Source organism: Pararge aegeria, chromosome 13 (assembly GCF_905163445.1).
Source record: "Pararge aegeria chromosome 13, ilParAegt1.1, whole genome shotgun sequence".
NCBI classification, from domain to species: domain Eukaryota; kingdom Metazoa; phylum Arthropoda; class Insecta; order Lepidoptera; family Nymphalidae; genus Pararge; species Pararge aegeria.
The window spans coordinates 9,062,921-9,090,331 of record NC_053192.1 but is presented as its reverse complement, the minus strand read 5'-3'; the positions used below and the strand labels follow the sequence as shown (position 1 = coordinate 9,090,331).

The window sequence follows — 27,411 nt, the reverse complement described above, 5'->3', positions numbered from 1 at the left end:
TGGGAAGTCCCATAAAAAGAAAACGACCGTAATTCGGCAATTAGGTCAAATGTTTGCCTAGTTATAAAAACAATAGAACGCTAACACGTCCAGTTAAGGACAAAAGCATGCGATGCCATTTAAATTATCTAGGGTTGTCACACAATAGATTCTAACTGGACAGTGAACGTGTCTGTTTAAAAACTGTCTTACTTCATTAGATTCCAGACCTAAAAAAAGAAAAAGGCGGCATTTACAAAATAGTCAATTTTATAAGACAGTGAACTTTAAATACAAAAAAAAAGCTGGAAGCTTTTTGGAGGCATCAAAATTTATCTACAACTTGAGGGTAACCTAACCTAACATCAGCATTTACGCCCATATTACGTGGTAAAATACAGTTACACAAGTTAGCTGTTGCTAAACTTTGCAATGAAATAATGAATGCAATACCATCAGTTTGTAATCTCCTGCTAACCCTAACACAAATTGTTGACCTCGGTCAGACATGAAAACAGAGCCTATTAAAACTGTCCCACTTCCTAATATGCAAATTCATAACATTTAAATAGTAAGCGAACAATACAAGTGGGGCATGCATTTATATTTTATATATTTATTTTGTGTCGCCTCCTGTTATTTCGCATAATGTTCTAAAAAGATTTTTAACATTTCGAGATATGAAATACTTAGCAATTAATTCGGATATTTTCGAAAGATTGAAAATTGTTGTAGGTATTTTTGAAAATTTATTTTTATTTACATCCATTTCTAGTAATCGGTTCAGATTTAATGGGGATACTTTGACGCCTTACCTCCTTTTTTTCCACTACAGTGAATGATAAGGTACCACCATGGCGTGTCACTCGCACTGGCTATATATGATGTTTTTAAGCACAGATTTATTAATAAATAGAAAGCAAAAGATTCACTAACTAAATCCGGTAGGATATACAACGAATAAACTATAACAAAGCCGCAATAGTTCAATGCTTTAAGTTCGTAAAAAAGTCAAACGTTTAAAGTTTGTCATTTTGAATATTCTTACCCACTCCTTATAAAGAGGAGAAAGGGTAATCTCAGTCTCTAGCTTCTTTACTTTTTGATAAAAAATAATATATGATACGATGACCATACGACTAAGATACGGTAATGATTTGCCAATACATCAGTTAAATCTAGAATCATTAGCATTCGAGTTCCAAAAAATATTTTGATATCAATTGAGTTATAAGAAAGCAGTAAACTTTATCGACTTATCCGAACACCTTTCACCCTGTTAGTAATCGTCTGTTATTAATTACGCAACAGATTTATTTGCAATATACCCCGCGGTACTCTTTGACGATCGCGATAATGTAATTAATAATACTGGATTAAGGCTATGTACTCATTTGTTTATATATTCTAAGAATACAAGTTTTCGGATGCAAAATTAAGGTAGTTAAAAACTAACAAAGTACATATTCTTTATGTAATGTACGTATCAAAAGTGTCATCTATGTGCCTATTTCAATAAATAAATATTTGACTTGGACTGTAGATATTTAGGGATATCATATACATTCATTATTGTTTCTGAAACATTAATTGTATTTTTAATGTTTAAATTTGTTAAAGGCAAACGAGCAAGCAGTCTGATATGAGCTGATTATCTATAGAGAAATTTGTTTACTCACAGAATTAAGAACATACAGAACCCTTATTCAGAAATACTGGCATGCAGTGCATTGTGTCCAAAACACTTAGTCTAAATCATTTCAGACCCGCGGAACGTTGCTAGCTAAAAAACTCAGCTACCTATTTTATGGTAAGCGTTTAGAACATTATAGGTTAAATAATTGCTGCCACCTGCTAAATAAGAGCATTGGGTCCAAAAATAATCAGTCCAAATCATTACAGACCCGCGGAATGTTGCTAGCTAAAAAACTTTCCAATTTTCCCTGTTTTATGGTAAGCGTTTAGAACATTATAGGTTAAATAATTGCTGTCACCTGCTAAATGGATTGAAGTAACTAAACGCCTGTTCGAGAAACACTACTAAAGTGGAGTGGATTTTGACGCTTTAACATTAGTTTCTGAATGTTCCTAATTCTGTTGTGTACTTATTGAAAAACCACGAATTTGTTTTTAGAGAACACAGTACTTTTGCAAGAGCAAGGCCGAAACGATCTGGTATTACGGATGGTAGAAGGAGACCAGGAAGAAAGGTGATGTTGAAATTTATTTCTAAGACTAATTTTCGGTCAGAGAAAAGGGATGCATGGAGGGATCAATGTAAACAACTTATCAGAACACTCCTCATTATAAAGACGATAGAGGACACAAAGAGAGCTGACATCTCTTCGGTGTTCAGAATCTAAAGGTTCTATGGTGCAGGTCATTGTCAACAAGAAAATTACATATTTTTGTAATTTATACATATATATACGTAAGTAACGGCGACGCAGTTTCTTAATAATGCAGGCAGTATATCGGTCTTTATGTTTCGACTTTTTAATTCCATAAGATCTCTGTAAGAAATCAAGAAAAGTCTTATTAATGCCGGTGCAAGAGCAAAAACATTAAAATAGGACAGTAGTTGGTATACGTTAAACTTAAAGCTAAAGCCAAAGATATTACGTGTCACAGTAAAGCGGGTAAATAATTAAACTTTTGATATTCATGACATTGAGTTGGTGGGTATTTTGATATATATACGACTGCATTATTGATGCACCTCAGTCCTACATGGACTCGAACGATGCAAAGATACCTCCCGGTGTCTTAGTCGTTTATCATACGTTATTAAAATTTGACTTAATCGATCTAAAACACTTAATAAATATGAGTACTTTTAGAGATATTTGCATTTATTACAAAAGATTGAATACTTATTTTAGCGTTTGTTAATATCATAACTTGTTCTATCTCAAACAGTTGTACATAGTGGTTTACCACTATTAGTGCTCAAGTAGCCAGTTGCCAATGTCAGATGACGGTTTAATCAAAGCCCCAGAATAAGTTAACGAGTAAGTAACAGGGACAGATAGAGAGAGGGAGAGATATATACCTAATCGAATTATGTAACTCGGTTTACTAATGTCACGTCATTTGGAACAGCTATATGCTTCTATAAATTTGTATAATAGGAAAAAGGTAGCATACTCAGTGGTCGGTTTTGCAATTGTCAAGTGACGGTTAAATTAAAGACCTCTGTTAATTTACCGAGTAAGTAACAGAAAGAGAGATGTTAACATCAAATGCATTAGATGCATTAAGTAAATATGTACTACTACTATACTACTACTTTTAATATGTACTTGCAAATATTAAAAGTAGTTCTATTTGTAACAGTGGTTCCCTATACAGTATACTTGTATAAGATTTGTATACTAGCAAAATTCGTAGCTTAACAGTTCCTTAGTGGTCACTTTTCAAATTGTCAAGACACGGTTTATTCATAGAAACCTATAGTTTATGAGTAATAGGAATGTTTTGGTGGTGGATTACGTAACTTGTGTTCGCGAATATAAAGACTAGTTTTATATGAAACAGTTGTATACCTGTTTAAGATTTGTATACATGTAAAATCTTAGCTTAACACTATCTGAGTGGTCAGTTTTGCAATAATTGTCAAGTGATGGTTTAATCTATGCCTCCTGTCAAGTTTACGAGTAAGTAATAGAAAGAGAGATACTTGCATCAATGATTGCACTAGATGGATTACGTAACTGGCGTTTGTGAATATCTATTATAATTGCTTTCAATTTCAATGCCTCCTCTCTCATCACGAATGCCTTTATATGGCTAGAATTTGAAATGTCAACATGTTTTCTTAGTGTTTTGATGTACAAGTGCCGTGTAAAAACTTTCACCTGCATTGTAAGTGCTTAAGGATTTATTTTGAAATGTCAAAATTATTGTTTGATAAACTGAAGCCGTTGGAAAGTGATTATAATTACCATAAAAGATAGAAGTTAAAAAAATTATAAATCCGACTATATTAATTTTACTCAAATAAGCTTACACGAAAGAAACGTAGGTTTCTAATCCTACACTATCTTACTTTTTCTTAAATCTTTCGTACCTCTATTTCTACCTTCCTTTTATTTGATAACAAACTTGATGTATTCATTTTAATATTTTTCTTTTCTCATATTATTTGATGGATTTATCATGCCGTCATGTATCCAATGAATGACAGATGAATCAAGCGATACCACATTTAGCATAATTATCGCAGAGGAATTCTATATATACATACATGGAACTATTTAATATAATACCCATTAGTAATCGGGTGAACATAGAACAGTCAGTTCACAGAGTTGCCTGTATAGGTATAATACAAAGGTATTCAGTCTGGGAAGTCACCCGGTAAAATAGAATAACCACAGAACAATGAGGACGTGCCGTGCTATTTGATATATAAGTTAATAACATTAAAGTACAAAAAACATGTAGTGTTTTAGTCTGTCTATCATCTTAACACAAATAAATAATATTGCAGTGTACCTATATAACTCTATTCGTCCGGTTTTATTTTTGGAAACGGTCAGACTAATTTTGAATTGAGTTTTAGAGGCAGGTAGAGGACTTAGCAAAGAGTAGATGCCTTTATTTAAGAAAGCTGCTTGGTCTGCCTAAAAAAATGGAATCAACTCTCATTTGTACCACTGTGTTTCAGTTAGGTTAGGTTAAAATGCAAATGATACTTTTCAGAGCGAACGAGAACGGGAAAAATTAATACGGCACGAAAGAAGTTGCGGGTTACTGCAAGCTATAAATAACATTAAGGTTTCGAAACATTGTGCCAGGTATTAATTAAAAGTAATCGTAAACCATTGAATTATTTATCGATCGAGACTTGATAGAAAAAATAATTACATCTTGGTAGGCACGGCCAAATATCCAGCAAATACAAGGCCATATCAAATGTTTGCTTTACGCAATCAATGTCAAACGATATTACCAAGCTGAACCCCTAGTATTAAATTCTCACGTTCGATTTCGTTACATCTGAGTATCGAAACATTATTAAATTTTATGGACCTATTGTCACATGAGTTGCAAATTTTTTTCTGTCTAAGCAAGTGATACTTATTTAATTGTTTAAAACGAACATTACCGACATTGAAAAGTTACTGGAGCGTCCCGGGGATTGAACTCGGTTCGACCGACAGAAAGCCCGATGTCCTATCGACATGGCTATCATGATTTCCATAAGGCAATAGCGCTGCTGTACTAATGAAAAAGGCGAAAAATAGGTAACAGTAGAAGTGTAACCTTTAAAACAAAAAAGACATAGTCAAATTTACAGTGTTTCGATTCTGGCAAAAGACTCTACAAATCGTTCAGTACTCTACTAGTATAGGTAACCTTAGAGGAAGCTTTTTACAATGACATTATTATTCTACTCGCTTTTGAGTATTAAATATTGTAATGCCACAATAAAAAAAATCTAATTTATATTAATTTAAAGCCTAAGTATACACTTTTACAGCTAACGGCCCTAGCGGAACAGCGGCCTTTGAAATGAAAATCTTAAGTGTAGAATGTAGGACAATGATCTACGAAGCATCCCTTGAACACCTACGTGTGCCAAGAGGCTTTTATATCTAACTTTCTTTCAAAATTACAATGACTCCGATGCTGTCTTACTCTTTTCTTTCCTTACTCCGACTGTTGCGTATGAGCGATAGAAAGGTAATTGAGTAAAGCGCTCTATACGAGAAATAAATAGCGGTAAGAAGTTTGAAGCGATGATAGCCCAGTGGGTGGAACTTCGACCTCACTTTTTGGGGGGCGAAGCACGCACCTCTAACTTTTCTAAGTTATGTGCGTTTTAAGAAATTAAAATATCTCTTGCTTCAACGGTTCTACGTCTACGGTTCTTGCTACCGCCTTAACCCCTTCTCATTGTTGGAGGAGACCCGTGCCCTGCAGTGGTTCGGTAATGTGTTGATATGATGAAGACTTTTGAAAATAGGTTCGAGTGAGGAAAGTTAGATAAAAGTTGAGTAAATGTACGACATTTCGGATTAAAACCAAGATAGTCCTAAGGTGCTATAATGTTTCGATACTCCTTAACGAAGTTACGAATGCCAGCGTGCAAATTTAACAGGTAGGATACTAAGGGTACCGACTATTGGCAAAGTGCAAACACGCCTACTTTATGGTTAACAGTTAGATACACGAACTGGTTTTCGTTTTATTTTTATCTGTATAAATCATGCAATTACAGAGAAACTTCAAGGTCTAGAAAATATACATTAAAAAAACCGATGGAGCTGTTTTTGTGGGCACTTTTTTTATTTTCATTTAATTACTCACCTATCATTTATAGCACTGGAGTTTATTGAAATTTGAATTTAGTGAAAATACATCGCAGTTAAAACCAATTTAAACTAACCGAATAGCTTTTAATTACGATACAAAATTCCATGATCGAATCTAACGATTTCAATGAAACAACTATATTTTGAACAAAAACGATTAATACCTGAAACAAGACTAACTTTTAAATCAAATTTTATAATAATATTTTCTAATTTGCCTGGTGGTCTTATGCTATGTATGTGCTTCATTGTTATATTGAAAAAATTACGTCGTGGTGAAGCTTTATTTATGCCGTATTTTTTCTTTTATGTTTAAAAACGTTTTCAGGGTCTGTAATTTAGTTTTATTGTGGTAAGAAGTAGAAATATATTTGATTTTCAGTTTCCTAAAGAAATTAATTAATGATTTCAAAAGCGTTTGCAACTAAATAAAAGCTTACATGTGTACAAAGTGCGGCTGCAAAGTTAAAGCAAACAACTAGTAGGTACATATTATATAAATTATCACAACTGTACAAAAATGAATTTACCATTACTGACTCGTTGGTCTAGTGGTTAGCATACTTAACTACGGGCCAATAATTGTTGGGGATTGTGTCTTTTCTTTTAAAGAATTTTCGTTACAAGTTAGGAAAGGAGGAGTTAGGAAATTGGCGGTATCAAACCCCGTGCCTCGGAGAGCACCTTAAAGCCATCGGTCCCGGTTATTATGATTAACTTATGATAATAATAGTTAAAGCCCAAAAACCCAAATTGGAGTAGCGTCGTGGGCTTGCGGCCAGCAGTGGCACTTTAATAGGCTGCGGCATATCATAATCCCTTGGTTATAAAATCGATTCTGAGACATCCAATTTATAAGACCACAGCGCTAACCACTGCGCCAGTAGAGAGGCTAGGCTATCATCCGACTAGAGTATTGTCTAAAATAAGCAAGCCTTACGTTAAGAAGCCGAAAGGGCAAAATTATTCATATTTTTGTAAGTAGGTACCTAATTTTAATTCCGAAGTAAAATGTACGTAACCCTATATCTTGGTTTGAAACAAAACGTATATTATCGGATTAACGAATCTGATAGTTATCTTTATAACTTAAATTATCCATTTCTCTATTAATATTCAAAGATTGAATATGTTCTTGATTTTCTAACAGCAAAACGGCATGGCTATATTTGGTCACGCTTATGCTGTGATTACGGTCTACTGGTATTTACCACGAAATAGTGGTCAACGGTCATTATTATTTAACACCCACATATTTCACGATATGTTATTAAAGATAACTGCAGTTTACTGTTATTTGTTGTGCTTAATTCTGTATTTAATCGTTTTAAGTGAACGGGGCAAACGCATTGTTAAATAATATCTTATGATAAAAGTTTTTATTTGGAACACAAATACCAGGCTAGCATAAACGTTAAAGCGATGAACCTTCATACGTATACGTAGTTATTATCGCCTTCCACAAAAATAGACTATCGGTGTTCAAGAGTTATTCGAAATCATTAATTAATATTATTGGTGATCCATCATAATTACCAACCGGTTAGGACTTCGACTTCACTTTCGGGGCGCTGAGTTCGAATCCCAGCACGCACTTCTAACTTTTCTTAGTTAAGTGTGTTTTAAGCAATTTAAATGTCTCTTGCCTCAACTGGTGATGATGATCATAATAACTGGTAGTTTCTTTAGATATTCTTGATTTCACACAAAAGGTAAGAAATAACAAAATGTTTTTTTTAGATGAGCGACACCATTTTTCTATAATGTTCCTTTTTAGAACATAACAAAACCATAATTTAATAATGTGAATATGGCCGGATGTTGGATACCTTTCTCATTTTCCCACAATTGTGCATATTATGGTATACATCAACGCTTCTAGGAATAATGACCCTTTAACTCTTAATAAACAATCGACGTTGTATAACTAATAATTTGTAATTCTGATTCACAGTATTTTAAGGAAAAGGGAAGATCGTTGACCCTAATAAGTAGGTACGATGCATCATGCCTACTATATAAATAAAGTGAGTTATAATATAAACTTTAAACTGTAAAAGCCTTTTTCTTGCCTTCCAATATTCTTTCTTGTAACCTATGGAATATATTTATTTGGCGAAAATATTTCCAATCCCGCACGGAAACAGAAATTTTAAGTCACGAGTGGAAAGTCGTAAATGCAATTTACTAGTGTTATGAACAGTGCGTGTTGCCAGTCTACCTATTAAGTGTTGTCTATCTGGGGGAAATGCGATCTAAGCGAGTTGTAGGAGCTTATCATCCCAACAATCTCTCTATGTTAAATAAGTGGACATCCATCGATAATCATTCTGTACACAATTAATGATAAAATCACAAAATCAAATAATTCGCCTCAACAATATGGGGGACATTATAGAGAACTCTTAGGCATGCAGGTTTGTTCACGATGTTTTTCTTTTCCGTTAAATCAAATGTTATTACATTGCGGACGTTACTTCGAAAGGTAGTGTAAAGCGATCAAACTGATTTTCCCTGAAAGGAAGGCCTCTTAAATTCTTAATATTAAAAATACGAAGGTATATAGTTTGTTTGTTTGTAATTCCTTCACCAATCTTCTTAATTTTTGGCATAGAGTTAGTTGAATGGAAGGAGGGTCACATATAGTACTTTTTATCCCAGGAAAACAAACCGTAATAAATGCGGACAAAGACAATCGCTATCAAATATAAAAAAACATGTAAGCCGTCACGTTCAGATGTTAAACATCGAAATTGTTTTTTGTAAGTTATTGCAGATATTGCAGATATTGCATAATGAAAAGATAAAACATTACAAATTTGATTCACAAATTTAAAAAAATACAACCAAATGGATTACCACTCCTTTTTGTAAGTCGTTTAATAATGACTGGTTTATTAAAAAATTAATATTCATTTGGATTTATCGAAATACAAAAATTAAATCATATAGCGTGGCGATGCGTCGCCACGGCCTTTGTCGCCACGCCAAAAATCAGGTTTACCCTCCGCCTATAGATGTTCCACATCAATAACTGTTAATCGCGCCATGGGTGTTTTTTGTGATCTATCTAAAGCTTTCGATTGTGTTGATCATAAAACCTTGCTTCTTAAGCTAAGCCACTATGGTATCCAAAACGTTGCACTAAATTTGGTTGCCTCTTATCTCTGCAATAGAACCCAAAGAGTTTGCATAAATGATGCAAAGTCTCAGGGTTCAAATACCTCAATGGGTGTCCCACAAGGCTCGATTTTGGGTCCTTTTCTATTTTTAGTGTATATAAATGATCTACCGTACCATGTCAGTGGAACATGCGACATTGTATTGTTTGCAGATGATACATCTCTAATTTTTAAGACTGATAGGAGTAAAGATAACTCTGACGAAGTAAACCGTGTTATGTCGCATGTGTCGCACTGGTTTACAGTTAACAACTTACTTTTAAATGCAAAAAAAACAAAGTGTGTCGAATTTATCTTACCAAATGTAAAGAAAATTGATAAAAATATAATGATAAATGGTGAATCACTAAGAATAGAGACTTCCACAGTTTTTCTGGGCGTGACCTTGGATAATAAGCTACAGTGGGGTGCCCATATAGATTCACTAGCGGGTAAACTAAGCTCGGCTGCCTACGCAGTCAGAAAAATTAGACAGATTACTGACGTTGAAATAGCTAGGCTAGTTTATTTTGCGTACTTTCATAGTGTTATGTCCTATGGAATCTTGTTATGGGGTAAAGCAGCTGATATCGAAACTATATTTATATTGCAGAAAAGAGCTGTACGGTCAATATATAAACTTAAATCACGCGAATCCCTCCGTGAGAAGTTTAAAGAAATAGGCATACTTACTGTAGCTTCACAATATATTTATAACAATATAGTATTTGTAAGACAACATATTAGTATTTATAAACAAAAAGTGGACATAAACAGTCGACTTACAAGAAATGGTCATAAATTAGTGTCATCTGCATATCGTCTGCGTAAGGTACAGGGATCATTTGTGGGATTGAGTATACGCTTTTATAATATGATACCTAAGGTGATTTTGGACCTGCCAATGCACAAGTTTAAAGAATTTGTAAAAACACACTTATTACAGCGAGGTTACTATACTATTGATGAATTTTTTAATGACAAGGTTGTTTGGAAGCTTCCGGCTCCGCTTTCAGCTCACACAAGATAGAAAAATGAATGTTAAAATGCAAAATGTATATTGTTGATGTTGGAAAAGAGCAACTGCTGAGTTTCTTGCCGGCTTCTTCTCGGTAGAATCTGCCTTCCGAACCGGTGGTAGAATCACTACAAACAGACAGACTTGACGTTTCAAAAGTGCTTATATTAGGCCTACTTGAAATAAATAAATTTTGAATTTTGAATTTTTTTTTGAATAATCGGTAAAATGAATATTATAGTATTTGCATAAACACCAATTTGTTATTGAATCGTTTCAGTGAGTGACACGAAAGAATGCATTTACTTCGGCTTATTTAATTCCAGTTATGGTAATTCAAAATACTGATTGATAGGTGTTACAAGGCATCTTATGAATTTTCATTTGTTTGTAATCGTATTGCATTATTGAATGTAACATTGTATATTAAACCCGAGACTTTGTTAGAAAATAGAGAATTCACAATAGGAAATAAACTAATTTTTAGATCTAAAATTATTATCTTTTACTAAAAGGGAATATTTTAAAACTACTTCCTAATGTATGTAAACAATTTATTTTAACCACACCTTTGGTTAAAAAAAAATTAGGGCATGAAAATTAATAAACAAAATTATTCACTTAACCACTTACTAACTACAATAATTCTATATAATTATCGTTTTATATATTTTTTTTGCATATATTTCTAATTTGAAGTAAAATTTTACATCAAAATTTAATACTAAAATGTTAGAACTATGTTAATTGTTATTTTTTTTTTTTTTTGAAATTCTGATTATCAATATTAAATATTGATAATCAGAATTTCAAATTTTGATATAAGACGTAAGGTTATAGAAAAATCTTATTATAATATTAAGGATTACATGTATGATAAAAAAGCTTGGGTATGAATTGCTCTTACTTAAAGCTCAACATTAACTATACTGTGAGATGGTGATAACAACAAAAAAATAACCTGGCTAAGTTTGTTGTGGGCTCTTCTTAGACCAGGGCGCGTTTGGAACCCTACTAGCTTTAGTTTTAAGTTAACAAATGCAGTTATCACCATCACTAACATTAGTGTAACATGGTCTACATGAATAAAACATTTTTGAATTTGTATTTGATCAAAGCACTTAACACTGATGAGGTTTATGGAAGGTTGTAATCAAATTTCAATTCAAACTACTACATTTAACACCCAAATTACAAAATTGCACGGAATAGAGATAGCAAATTGGTTGCATTAAGTTGCAGCGTATTACGGTGCGGTTCGTGTTTACCTGTCTCTATTGTCAAAGGACCACATGACAAGTTGACAGGTCGTGTCGTCCAGTAGAAAGGAGTAAAACGGGTTACAAATACTAATCAGTGTGATTGTTGTTCGGAGATTAAAATAATATAATAAATATAAATATAAATATACTACGACAATACACACATCGCCATCTAGTCCCAAAGTAAGCGTAGCTTGTGTTATGGGTACTAAGATGACTGATATTTTTTATGAATAATACACATAAATACTTGTAATATACAGATAAACACCCAGACACTGAAAAACATTCATGTTCATCACACAAACATGTTCCAGTTGTGGGAATCGAACCCACGGCCATGGACTCAGAAAGCAGGGTCGCTGCCCTCTGCGCCAGTCGGCCGTCAAGTAGGCTCCAAGCAAAATATTAGGATCCAAGCAAATATCGATATTACCTACTGAAGCAAATACATTGAATTATTAATAATGCTCGCAGGTAGGCTTGCAGAAGGCTGACCGGCTAGTACTTTACTGTGACGTAATTCCTGTTATGTTAATAGCCAGTGTTTACGTACTTTGATAAACATTTCAATAGCTGGTATTGCCGATTATAGCAACAGTAAGTTTTTGTCAGATTGTTAAGTAATAATTAATTAACTGTAGTCAATAGTTCTGTTGTTTTCATCTATTTATGTGGTACTTGGCTACATAATTGAGTTTATTGTTTAGATATCCTAAGAACCCGTAACAAGGCACGCGTTATCAGTCTTTTACTTATCAAAAAAGCGATACAAAAGCTTTTTTTTACTAGATGCCATACACGAAATATTTTATATGTATATTTTAAACGAATTTTTTTAACTGATTTTTGTGAAAGAAACACTAATGCACTTTTACACTAAACCTAGCCATCGCCTGAATAGAATGCCTGATGATTTAGGTGATGTCTAAGGAAGAAAACGTTTCACCAACTCTTAGGTGATAACTATTGGTGAACGATTAATGCCTGCCTAGGAATCTTTTTCGTTAGGCGTTACTTATTAAAGCATTTTCTGGTCCGTCGTTAGTGCAAATGGGCATAAATATTAGACCGAGCTTAAACTCAATGCATTATTCTATTTGGTCACAGTCAAGCCATTGTTGTTTGATCACGAGCATGAAAGCGCAGACAAACAGACAACATTTTAGTATATTACTTTCGTATTAGCGTAATATTTATGATTTTCCACGTAAAATTAGTAAGTTTCCCCACTGGGCCACTGTGCCAATGGCCGTGTCCAGAAAGCAAGATAGATATTAAATTCTCATTGCTTAGAGGCCCGATCGTCGTATGGACACTTTAGGTGTCACAACTCTCCATACAATGTATAGGACCCATTGATTTTAATTATAATAAATAAAATAATAATAAATATACTACGACAATACACACATCGCCATCTAGCCCCAAAGTAAGCGTAGCTTGTGTTATGGGTACTAAGATGACTGATGAATATTTTTATGAATAATATACATAAATACTTATAATATAAAGATAAACACCCAGACACTGAAAAACATTCTTGTTCATCACACAAACATTTTCCAGTTGTGGGAATCGAACCCACGGCCTTGGGCTCAGAAAGCAGGGTCGCTGCCCACTGCGCCAGTCGGCCGTTAAAATTATGTTTAGATACCTTCAATGTTAAAATCAGCTTGTCATGAATCATAAATTTTCTAGTTGTATAACGAAGAAGTAGAGGCAAAAAATCCTTACTGATGAAACAGGCTATGTAATTTTCCGTACACTAAGTAAAAAATGCAAATGCATTGCATTAAGGTCAAAGTTGTTCTATGAAGAAAAACCTTATTTTGCAACAACGGATAGGTTATTCTTATAACTAAACTGGAATGTCACGAATTACTTCAACATAAAGGAATCCGTCTTAAGTGCTTCTCGTTATGGTAACTTGTTGGTTTTCTCACGGTTGCAATGTATTATAATATACCGTTGATCTACCTATTAAGGCACTCGTATGTTTATTCGGACCGCGCCGCGTTATAGAAATAAGCTTAAACATTTTTAGTAGTAGTAGATCTTTATGTTACGTAGCTCATCTGGGGAAGCCATGTTTATTTCTGCCGCTAAGCAGCATTATTGCATTGCTGTATTCCGTTCTGAGGGTTGCCGGTGTAATTACAGTCACATAAGGCACACCTACGCCTCAAATTGGTGGACACAGGGCGGCATGTTTCAGGACGTGCTCCTTGCATGCCCTGTGAATTGCTGCTCTGTTTAAAGGCAAATTATTTCTATAAAAAAATACTCTTGCCTTCCCTGTTTTAAATCCCTGACGAAAGTCTTAGATGGAAAACAATTAATCTGGTATGCATAGAGATGGTTACTGAAAAGTTGCTTACATCGTAAGCACTGCACTGTAAGTGCACGTTTCGAAAACACTACCTGGTCTCTAACCACTTAAATTGAGAGTTTTATATGACATATTCTGACGTTCATAATTATAAGGATTATTATTTTCAAATGATAGAATCTCCTGTATTTCATTAAGAAAAAACATTCTGATATAATTTAAATTAAGCTCTAAAACAATATCGCAGTAACAATACGCGCCATCTATTTACAATGCTGGGAAACCGTACTGTCACTAGATGGCGCCCTTTGATATCGTATAAATCGCAGTTCACTTACACGCGATCGAATAAGTAAACGTAGGTAGAAAATCTCACACTTGGCACTCAGCCGTCTATTCGACAGTTATAACTCCATATCGATTGAACGGCAAACTATGACATTTAACACTCAAATTACAAAATTACAAGGAATAAAGATAGAGAATTGGTTGCATTAAGTTGCAGCGTATTACGCTGCGATTCGTGTTTACCTGTCTCTATTGTCAAAGGAACACATGACAAGTTGACAGGTCGTGTCGTCCAGTAGAAAGGAGTAAAACTGGTTACAAATACTAATCAGTGTGATTGTTGTTCGGAGATTAAAATATTAGGACGGCTGTGAGAATTGCTTGGTATTATCAGTAAACACGGCTGTTACCCGTTATGTAACTTCAAATTGCAAACTCGTGATTTCAAAATTCAATTCTTCCAAGTAGGCTCTATATGCAATTTAAAACGTCAAGTCTGTTTGTTTATTTCAATTATTTATTGCACGCACTAAAACAAAATACAATAAAAATAACAGTGAAACTTAAAAACTAGTTTAGGCGTGCAAAGTCCGTCTGTTTGTAGTGACTCTACCGCCGCGGTCGAAAGATAGATTAAACCGAAAAGCCAGCAAGAAGTTCAGCAGTTGTTCTTTTCCGACATAAACAATTTTAATTTTAACATTAGTTTTCTATCTCGTGAGTGCCAGTCTATTAGGTTCGGTGTTTCAATCGCTAAATAGTGTATCTACTGAAGAATTAATTTTAAGTTTGACTTACAAATGAAATCACAGCAAAGGTCCAACTGTCAAAGGTTAGGGCACTCTGTTGACAAAGATGCGAAAGGTGTTTTTATACCATTGTATGAAGGATAACTTACATTAATAAGCCTCTGCAACGTTGCAACATAGGAGTTTTCGCTGTGTATAATGTCAGCGACGACATGCCGTCGTCTTAGTTGTACCGGCGTGAGGGAGTCAGGTGGAGGGCCGAGCGATGGCGGCGGGACCCTACCCCCGCGCACCTCGCCGCCGCATGAGAACATATCCTCCTCCAGCTGTAAAGGAAAACAAAATAACCAACATTGGAAGGAAATTATGCCTGTTGAACACACCAAGGATACTGTTTTGTCATTGGAAAAGTATTGCACGCTCGGTAAAAGTATTGCAATTTCAGCGTCTATACCGAGTATAGAAACACTACCGTTAGTATATAAAAAATACTTATTTACTTTAGTTTTAAAGTTAAAGTCCAAACTACTAAAGCTTGCGGCTCTTAGTATCTTATATCGAAGACATGTGTGTTCGATATTTCCTTTGTGTATATAATTGACTTTATAATAAGGGAATTTTTAAGATTTCTACATTAAAATCATTTTCTACATTAAATGCTGCTGTTCTATTGGATAAGCTACTGCGATAAGGACAATAGTAATTTAAACTCTTTACCAAATATTAGGACAAAAATAAAGAATATACGTTATATTAAATAATTTTTTTTCACATTTTTTACAATTCGCACTAAATGAAGAATTTCAATAAAGTCGGTCCATAGTAACTATTAATTAATTGAACATTTAGATTAATGCAAAGTTTGTTATTCTTAAGAATAATAAACAATACTTTAATTGATTCATAAATCGCTTAATCTATAAGTTAAAAAGGCGTTGTCCTGACTGACTGACAGACGACCTACAGCCCAAACGGCTGAACGTAGGAATTTTGAGTCTATGCGAGTATATTATTGAGTAGTACAATGGGAGAGAAAGTTTGTAAGTTCTTAAGTTTTCAAGATATTCTTCATGTTATATCCTCGAAAATTGGTATTGGAAAAATCGTATGTATGGCTTAGGGCTAAACTATGTGTCAAACAGTGTTACAAAGGGCTTCAAAGTTTAAAAAAAAAAACGTATCGAATTTTTCAAGTAACATCTATAATTTTCATTTTTATTTGAATTTTTGATTTGATTTTAGCTATTCCGGCAGCTTGCTTTCTGGACATGGGCATTGGCACCTCGGATAGATATATTAATCTCAGAGATTTTGTTATCGTCTCTTAGATTTTGTTGCTTAGCAAATAACCAGTAAGTGGGTAATTATTAGCAGTGGAGATTATTGTGTCCGTAACCATGATATTCATTGCCTGAGAGACCATGCAACAGGCAATGAAGTACAACAGGAAGAATAAGATAAAGAAGGGTTAAAAGACCACAGATCCCACAAGTGCTAAACTAATGTTAAAAATTTCTTGTGAAAGTGTATGAAGATGTTTGGATGTGTGAATCTTTTGTAATCAATCACGAATTTACAGTTTCCAACCTATCGGTTCACGCGAGAATTCAAAAAAAAAAATGAAAACGAAAAGTACTTTACAAATAACGAACTGACCCCGCGAATTTCAATTCGCCTTAATATTTTGTACATCACAATGCCTTTTTAAAGTACAATACGTACTGCTCATCTTACTCCGGATTAATGTAGCTCTCTTTAGGCCACATCACCCGTTTTACGTTTATGGAACTGACGTGCGCTGTCAGTTGTGTTTTGTTACTAACGGCTAGATTATTCGTTTGATTTTAAATTTTTTTAACAATAAATATTATTATTCTATTCTCATTATCCTATTCCGTACTAACAGAAATCCAAATAATCAAAAATAATGAAAATCGGTCCATCTGTTCTCAAGTTATAAATGGTGTAACTAACACGACTTTGTTTTATATATTACATAGATAACAGTTCGCTTAAATTACAAGTAACTTTTCCTTTAAATAGAGCTTCGTCAAATTATTTTAGTACCTAACTTGTATAGGTTTGGCGCCTACAAGTATGTAGTTAATTAATTATCCTCATGGAAATTAGGGATAATACTGAAAAAGTAATCCATAAATAACTGTACGACCAATTTATACAGTTAGGCCGTGTCCAGACTAAATAGAGATTGACGTCTTTCATAACATGACTGACGTCGTTTTCGTATTAACGAACGTAGTTTTTTATCACCCTCACTTCTTTTATCATGCAATGAATATATGCGACGATCCCAGTTATGATAAGGCATTAATAGTTCTAAATTGATTTCTAAACCGTCAATTCTTACAGCCGTTCTTGAGTTATAAATGGTGTTAGTTACACCATTTATAACACAACTTTCTTATATATATATATATATATATATATATATATGTATATAAGAAAGTTATTAATCTTCACTTCATTATTGTAATCATTATCTAATCTGGGTAAATAGTGCTAAAAACCTAATTCTTTTCCCCCCCATACACCATTTAAAACGGTTGGCAAGGTTGAAGAAAAAAATACTAAGTTAACGATTAAATTTAGTTTAGTGTGTGTATGTGCAACTGAGTTAGCAACATCAAATACAAATTAAATAAAAGTCTGACCACGGCCTTATAATATTAAAACAGTGCGATAACTGAAAACACGTTCTATACATTTAAACTAAAATTCAATCTAAATTAAATACATGTAAGAATATCTTCAACCTTGAACACACATCGGATGCACGTAATACATCTTCATTCTTCCCCGAACAATCATGATATCGGTCAAAATAAACACTTTATCGATAAATTATGTGTTATACTCGTACGTAGCTTGTATAGCTACACATAAATGAAACTTCATTTAACAGAATCCAGATGATGCGATTTCAGAACGAGCGTGTTGTGATGAAATTTCGCTAGCGCGCGTTGAATCGTGCAAGCGTACGTGCATCATATAGTAATATTATGCGTATAATATCATCAAATTGCTGTTCTGTCACGCCACTATTTACATGCACGACATAGTCGAAACCGGTTCATCTGGAGTGTTTACTTGTGAAATACGGTGATGCACGTAAACGTCAAAAGCCAAACCAAACCGCGCCCGTATAACCATCACGTGACTTACGCATACATCGAACACATTAGTTGACATAGAATACAGAGCCTTATCACTTAATAACTTCACACAAAACATTGCTGGTAGCCGAAAACAATCCTCGGATTATCGGCAAGAAAAATTGCGATTTACTTTTGACATTTACGAATAACACGTTAGTCATGCCGTCACACTAAAAATATACTGAGGCAAAAAAATTACAATCGTGAACATCAGTCCACTGCGGAAGCCCACAGTGCCGCGAAGATCGTAATCGTACGTCATTATATCACATGTTTAAACTAACTTCATTTATTAACGTTAACAGAGCAACAACAGTATGTACGCGTTGATGAGGATGGATTCCACATCATAACTGCGGTTTGTTGTTTCGCAGCGAGACACTCGAGCGTCTGACCATGAATCATGTACTATATAAATGTGAATCATGTATTGTATATTTAATTGTACGGTTCCCTTAGTAGCCGATGGAATTAAAGATGGCGTGCGGGCCAATGAATGACGTCTGTTAATTCCAGAAATTATTGTCAACGCGGATGTCAATGACCAATATTCAACTATGCAGTTTATTGAGTGTCAGTTAAAAGTTAGTGTTTATAAACTGTATTTTATAAGGTACACTATAACTTCCAGAGTCAGATCTCAAATTGGTTTAACTAGAGCGAGCCATTTATAAGGCTTATTGATGATGGCTATAAATTAATGACGATGAAATGGAAGTAAGTTTAATATTACACATTTGGATGTGTTTTGTGAAGGTGCGTTTTCAGCGCTCTATTTTGGTTATTAAAGTAAGGTAAGTGAACGGCTATCAGTGGCGTGCATAGTGGGTATGCACAAATAAACTTTCATCCCCTATTGAATACTCTTTGGGGTGGAATTTTATATAAATCCCAAAACACATTTTATACCATTATAATTGACAATTCTCCAGCTATATTATTATTATAGATAACCTGATTCTTCATCATCATCATTTCAAACCATTAGCGGCCACTCCAGGGCACGGGACTCCTCCCATAATGACAAGGGGTTAAGGCCGTAGTCCACCACGCTGGTCCAGTCCAGATTGGTGGACTCCAACTACCTTTGAGAATGCAGAACTCTCTCAGAACTCTCAGGCATGCATGTTCCCTCACGATGTTGAAGCAAGTGATATTTTAGTTGCTCAAAACGCACATAGCTTAGAAAAAAAATGATGTGGTGTCGTGGGACACCAGGTAGGAACGAAGTTCCTCACGTCTAATTTAACGGTTTTATTTCACGCACTTTCCCACGCACTTACGATTTTTTCTTACGGTTTTACTATCACATTTTTTTTCAGTTCGGTCGCGCAGTAAAATCCCTATCCCTCCAAGCCTGCCGTAAGGAACTTCGTTCCAAAAGTTAGAGGTGCCTACTGGGAACTCTGCCCCCGCATGTGAAGTCGAAGTCCTACCCACTGGGCTATCAAAGCGTCTCGAGCATGCAGGGAACGTCTAGAAATTGCCGCCTGAGGTTACAGGCTATAAGCCTCATGTGCCTGTTATTACATAGGGGACCACGGCCTTCAGACATAATCTGCAATGTTGTTTGGCGGCAGAAATAAGCAAAGCGAAGGTACTTCCCCGGACTAGGTCTGTCACAAAATGCTTAGAGTTTTACTGTAGATAAAGTGGCCACTAAGTACACGTCGAATGGAGTGCGCTGCCCGAAACCCGTCTATTTCTATAACTTCACAGATATTACGGTTCACTATTGAATACGCTATGTTAATGGTTATGCAAGTAACGTTTTGTAATTGTTTTCACTAGATTTTAGTTTCATCTCTTAACAAGCCGGCTGTATGTTACTTTTTACATAATACGACAGCTATTATGTTACAACGATCTAAGGTAATTCTAAGCACGATTCAAGAGAACTCACTGGGACTTCCTGTGTCAACGTTCCGAAAATATACACGTGACAGAGATGAATACCAAATCGATCCGAGTTTAAATCTAGCGACGTTAAATAAGTTACCAGAAATTTATTGTGAAATGGGCGTTTATGAGAGATCGCCAAGTTAATCTATTCGAAGAATGCAGCTTGCATATACAGCTTGTTTAGTATCCTGTAGCGATCTTGTGCCGATGTCGGAATACCGGGCCCAAACCGGATTTGCATACGAAATGTTCAATGCAATATAGCTGGTGCTTTACGGGTTCTATTAAAATATCGAGTAAATTCTGTAACTTAAGATTTAAAATAAATCTTCTATAACTAACAATAAAATAACATGAAGCAACTGCTTGGCAGTTGTCCCGTAATTCAAAATTATAGTTATCTTTGTTTTAAAATTCTTCCGTAGTTTTAGTTAGTTGTCTCTTTCTGCAAATTAATAAAATTAAATTTAAATTAATAAAATAAAATTCTCCATTCTGCAACTTCTTATATATTTTATTTTAGATTATAGTTGTAAAGGCAGAGCACAAACTTATTAATAGCTTAATTTCAATACTTGCTCTTTTATACATTTGTCATCATCTTCCGTTTAAAGTTTCTAATTTAAATTAACCTTTGAAAGTAGATCTAAACTGTTATGCTTCCAAAAAGGTGGAACTTGCAGTCGCAATCAGTCTAACAGATAACTTCGGTGGGCAGAACAGCGATGCGGGTTCTATTGTTGTATTTCAAAGTACATGTATTACACGTCGGAGGATACTAGGGAATCATCGGCTAATGGCGAGTATTTTCAGGTTTTTCAATCATCCTTTCGTTGTAATAGGTTTTTTCAATAGTATTATTCTTTTCATTTCTTTAAGCAACTTGTGGCAACCTATAAGTGTCTATAATCTACTCGAACCCCCAACCCGTCTACAAAGCATGGTGATTATGGGTAAACACTCCTGCTTAGAGAGACTTTTTGTCCCGCAGTGGACTGTTATAAAGTATTAAAAATGATAGCTTTTGGACACCTAATTAAAAAATAAATAAAAAACGAGTGTGCTTTAGACCACACGACTGAAGTAAAACTTCTTAAGCTCCGTCAACATGTTTGTAGTATATATGAATAATATAGATATGTTTATACATATCCATTTATACAAAAATACATAAATAAAAACATACAGTAATATACGAAACACAAATCTCTCTCTTTCTATTTTCACATATTTATATCTTACTCTCGACTACCGTTCGCCTCGCCCGATCAAACTTTTCGTAACGCTCGCGCTCTCGTCATGCATTTACCAGCTTACTTCCCAAGTCAAGCGAGGGTACGTAAGTTTTACTTCAAAAACTTTAAAAAGTGGACAAAGTCCATATGTGAGTTACCAACCTCAGGCAGTTTAGGCATCTTGTCATTCTCACTGGCGTGCATGTCGTACTGGTGCGTGGAGCCGCGGCGCACGCTGAACCAGCGCGCGAGCCTCCCCCCGCCCTCGTCGTCGGGAGGCGCGGGGGGTGAAGGCGTGTTGGTGCCGCTGCGCCATCGCTCGCACAGCTCGCGGGCCCGGCTCAGCGTGTTCCGGAGTTGACCGGTGCTCCTGAGGTGACAAAGAATTCCATTAAGATCGTAACATGACCTAATTTTGACGATCACCTAGTTGCACTGGTGAGAGCTGTTGATTGGTAAGTAGGGCTGGGGCAATTTGGGATATTATAATTTCAGAATTTTCTCTTGTCCGACAAAGACTTGCCGCCGAGCGATTCCGGTGAAATGTCGCGTAGGATTGTGGTTTAATATAACTGCCACAGGTACACCTAACAGGTCAGCCGTACTTATAAATATATAAGCGTGTAAATTTTATAGTTTTAATTTATCTATTTAAAGAGGAAGAACATCCCGGCCGATGAATCAAATCGCAGAAGTATTTATTATTCTTTCCAAAAAATACCATCTAAAGAACATAATACTTATAAGCAATAAATTAAATATCATAATGTAAGAAAAAGAAATAAAAAAAAAACATGTTAGCCTGTTACCATCTTAGGCTGCACCGTGCCATTATCAACAGGTAGTATGCCGTGTGGTGACGTCAGATCAGAATACAGTTGTCACCACTCTTCTTACTACACAATTAAGGAAATATAACAGTGAATGGGCAGCCGCGTCCTCCATGGTATGGGTAAACCCTGTGTTTAGTCCAGCTGTGGACTGTTATAGGCTATTGATAATAGATGATTATTAACCCATTAAAGGCCATGATTCAGGGTCGATTAGTGGACTCCACACGCTTCTGAGAACATGATGAAGAATTCTTAGGCATGCAGGTTTCCTCACGATGTTTCATAGACCGTTAAAGCAAATGATATTGATATTGAATTGCTACGCATATAACTCAATAACAGCGGGGATTCCCTACACCCCCCCGCGCCAAGGTCCAGCTTTAGTGAAGTAGACATATCACAGGCACTCAGGTCATATACAATTTGGGACATAGTTCAGCGAGTCGCAAAGCAGAAGTGGAAAAGGGTGGGCCCTGTAGCTCGGAGAACCGATGGACGTTGGGGTTCCAAGGTGCTGAAATGGAGACCCCGCACAGGTAAACGCAGCGTTGGTCGGCCCCCACCGAGGTGGACAGACGATAACAAATAAGTCATGACATGACTGACATGACATTAAGTCATGTTAATAATAATCTTATTTGTTATCAATTATATTAAATAATGTTTTAAATTTTGCATGTTGATGTATTAACAGAATATGTTGGAACTTTATATCCTAAACACTAATAATTAACCCATATTTAGCAAAATAAATATTTCATTTCAAGTCAAGCCACGGAATCAATCGAGTGGAAACAAACGGCCAGGACCGTGGATTTTGGAACTCCCTAGAAAAAACGTTCCTCTTTTCATTGAACGCGTTTCCAGCAGTGCTAAGCCGAACAAAGCTATGAAAATAAAAGGTTCTTATAGGCGGATATCATACACATAGGCATCTTAACATGTCTCTAGGGGCACTCCTTTGCCCCTTATCTTTTTGAGCTTTAGAAACCTTACCAGACTCCTTGATATCAACAAAGTCTTATCGAAAGTTTGTTTTCGGTATCGCTGTTATGTAATGTAGTGTTTATGTAGGTACATCGTATAATGTGTTAAGATAACATTGTTAGTATTAATAATAATAACTAATTGTGTTTGTTTAGAAAGGTTGCAAGGATAATTAATGTCGTTATTGAAAAATCTTCCGCTTTCGATTACCACTAGTTAGTTTTTTCCCACTGCAAGTGCCTTGACTGCAATTTCAGCTATGGTAAATGACGATGCAGGTGCTAGCGGGATAACTTATCGGTAATCGGTTTCTTCGCGACGTCGTACCGGAACGCTACATCGCTTTGCAGCAAGACTTCCTCGGTACGGTGGTGATTGACGTCAGCCAGAGCGTCCTACCGGACTCGAGTAAATCCAGAAATTATAGGTTACCAAATTCACTCCGCCGGGGATCGAGACCGGGATCGAGTCCGGGACTTCCAATAGCACTGACCACTGCGTCCGCCGGTGAGGTCGCCAAAAAGTTCTTAAATTTTTAAGTTCAAACAATTTGTTTCATTAAGATTATTTTGTTGTAATATTTGTTGTATAACTGAGAATCGGCTCGAAAAATTGTCTTTTTCATCGACAAATAATTAATATTATTTTAATTTGTCACATTTGGAATCTTAGTATCAATCAATTAGAAGGGTAGGCACACCTCACGCGTTAGATATTGGGTGTATGTGTAGACCTACTTTACATCACTGTATTTATCACTATTTTTGCAATATCAAGTTATTATTCATTTTTCTTTTTTTTATCATATTATAATTAGTATATTATTCGTATACTTTTCTTCATATATATGAAGAAAAAATTTATTATTCTTAAAAAAAACCTTTTATTTTTAAACCTGTTTCATAAATCTCTAATGAAATATCATTGTAACTTGTTCCCGAAAATCAACTTAACTAAAGTGCTATGTAACGCAACCATCATTGTCCCACTTTAGCTTAATTAACAGCACGATTGGAAGGATGTAGGCAATTATTCGACGCGGAAGAGCATCAATTGAGTGTAAAAGATTAATCAACCACTACCATCGCTGAGAAATTAAAAAGAAACTACTTTGGAAACTGCACTGGTTGGATAACTTTCGGAAAATGCTTGCAGGTTTCCAATACCAATCAAAGCTACGAATAAAGTAGCATAAGTATTTTCGCTAATTTAACGAGCGAGATAGCTATCTTGGCAGTAGAAATAAGCATAGTACCAACTCCGGACGAGGTCTGACACCAAACTGACTCTTGATTTTAAGTTACTCATGTATGGTATCTCTATATATGGTCATCTCACTACCGTGTAATTCTTATGTACGCATCAAAAGTGCCTCCTATAGGCCTACTTGATTAAAGATATTTTTGACTTTGACTTTGGTAGTAATATGGGAACCGGAAGGGCATTTTGTCTCGTAGATTTTCTCTGCGGTGACTAAAAAGGTAAATTACGCAGTTCGATGGTAAAAACTTGAAGAGAAAATTAGATCAAATAGTTCTTGAGAAAACTCTACTACAATTAATAAAACCAAAAGTTAGTTGTTATCAAATATTTTTTTATTCCCAAAGGCGTGTAAATCCTGTCGACCCGTATTTCGCCAGCGTTGTTGACAACGGCCTAAACCCTTCTGACTCCGAGAGAAGATCCGTGCCTAAGAGTGGGCCGCTAACGGGATGATAATGATAAATAAAGTTAAGTTAAGTACATTTGCGACTGTCACAGGAATGCGTAATCAAATAAAAATTGGTATATTCGCATTCATATAACTTTCGAAACAATGAATTGGCACACATTTATCTTACAGATGCATTAAATTTTTTTTACATTAGATAGAAACAGGCGTTACTTTGCGGAAATCCATGATACATTATGAAAATTAAACTTAAATTGCTATACCCCGTGAAAATCAGGAGAATCTGTATGGTGTAATTTATAATTTTTTCAGCCTTTATACTCCGCGCCAAACAGATCTTCGGCAATGTACACTCTACGCACGTTTCGCTCCGAAACGGGAGCATCCTCAGGAGACTTTTTATTGAATAATTGTTTCTTAACAATTTTTCATTGTAAAAATTTAAATATACTAATAACGTGTACTTAATTAAAATTTGACAACACCGTATGATAGCAAGTTTTTACTAGGAACCGCAATAGTAAAATAATGCTGGAGCTATAATTTAACGTATGTAAATTTTATGAGATTATGTATGCAAAAACAAAGAGGTTGGTAAAAAATTACTACATTAAAAGTCACTTCAGACACCCACTACTGTTCAAATCCGGCAGCTGTACTTTTAGTTATAAGGTATAAGTTGCGGCACGTAAAAATACCACAGACTGCTCGTACTACTAGGAAATGGTTTATTCAGCCGGTTAAATACAGAAGTTTCTAATTTGCCTTCACACAAATATCTCGTAGGTTAATCGGTCCAACGAATCACGTTTTTTTAAAACCCAGCACATACGTTTTAATTCGGTTTATTGAGCATTATGAATCATTTCGATTTCTTGGACATCAGCCAATCAATTGTGTTGGTACAATAAAGAACAATAATTTAACCGGTTATCAACCAAACTTTACCGGGAAAATAAAACCAGTTCCGAGGCTGGTTTACTGCACAATTTGCTCTGTGGTTTTTACAGCATAACCAAGGAGAGTTGCGGTGTGTTGAAGATTAAGGTATGTCAATCTCTTTATCATGAGCGGATGTCTGGTCGTCATTGATGGCATTTTTTCTATGGGCGGCGTTTAATAATACGGTCTATGTTTAATATTTGTTACATTTAAAAAATATTCACTCAACAATACGATCGCACTGAGTGGAATGGTTTCGAAATTTTCATGGGTTAGCACTATTTTTACGTAACACGACTTTTTTACTATGCGAAAAGAGTTAGCTGTAAAAAAAAAACGAAACTTCGTCAAAATAGGTCATCTTATTTGGACTGTAAATCATAGGTAAAAAGACAAAAAATAGATAAGTAGATGAGCATTGTGTTAAACTACATTAAAACAGAAAACAAATCGAAAGATTTACCTTCGTTCCTTATTAGTAAAGTTGTGTAAAACGGCCTTCAAGCGACTATACTTCTTTAATATTAATATGACAAATTGCCTTCTCCAGTAATAGAAACCGCTGTACTGAAATGTTTGATTATAATGACAGCTCTGCACTCAGCGCTTATTGCGAACGAAATAAAAACGCGCCGAAAATTCGAAAAACAGTCAATCGTGATTGGTCCTCTTTTTTGTGAGTGGCAAGGGTGGAGAAATTCCTCGATACCTTGGCGACTTACATAAAAGTGGCTAAGAGGCAATCTGCTCATTGTGTTATCATACATTCTGCTGTAGGATGTAGAGCGGCCATAATAGAAACATTGTATATACACTAGATACAAACACTAGGTGCCCGCGTACATTGTAAATTATATACCAATAAACGATATCGTCATCCGCAAAGTAATTGGTTGAGATATTTGCAAATAGGTGTAATGAACGATTTTATTGACTAGCTTTACTAGTGTTTGCTTGCATCTTAGTATTTCTTATGAGTTAAATTCTCTTTAAAAAATCTTCACACTAGGTATTCTGTTATTTCGTGTAAAAATATTGCAAAATGTAATGGTCTCTTACTACGAATTTATATAAATAAATTTTAAAATTTCAAATATCTATGTAGATTTTAGTAAACTTTATATATAACTCCATTGGTATAGCATATACTCTTTAAAACCCTATTAAATTTTAAAGGATTTTGGAATAACAAATTTGTTGTACTATATCACCACCCCCGGAAAACCTCTACTACTAGAAAAATTATTTAAATTGCTGAAGTTTGCGTTCCGATTAGCCCAAACAAACTGACAGTAAGACAAACAAAAAATTTAACGCATGTTTGGGTTATGTTATCTTTTAAGTAATCGTAAGTTAAGCTTTATAAGAGGCAGCTATTTCCAAATCACAGAACCTTTCATTTTATGTATTTGTATAGATATTTGACAAATAAAACATAATTATAAAACAACAACAGACCAATTATTTTGTCAAAACATATAACAAAGGAACTGATGAAGGTTGCGCATATGACACAACAATAAATTATCTTATTTATATATATAAGTATCTGTCA

At 35.0% G+C, this 27,411-nt stretch overlaps 1 protein-coding gene across 5 annotated transcripts in view; it reads right to left on the bottom strand.

The window, feature by feature from the left end:
• The window catches only part of LOC120628546 (rho guanine nucleotide exchange factor 10), a 69,826-nt gene that overhangs the window by 12,193 nt on the left and 30,222 nt on the right, over positions 1-27,411 (bottom strand). For 3 of the 5 annotated variants that reach the window (XM_039896953.1, XM_039896952.1, XM_039896954.1), the window contains 2 exons: positions 21,585-21,792; positions 15,259-15,435 (listed from right to left, as the gene is read on the bottom strand). In XM_039896953.1, the coding sequence (XP_039752887.1) occupies positions 15,259-15,435; positions 21,585-21,792 (385 nt within the window). Of the gene's footprint in view, positions 1-15,258; positions 15,436-18,292; positions 18,453-18,484; positions 18,620-21,584; positions 21,793-27,411 lie in introns of those variants that run through there. The other 2 variants (XM_039896957.1, XM_039896955.1) reach the window with 2 other exon arrangements.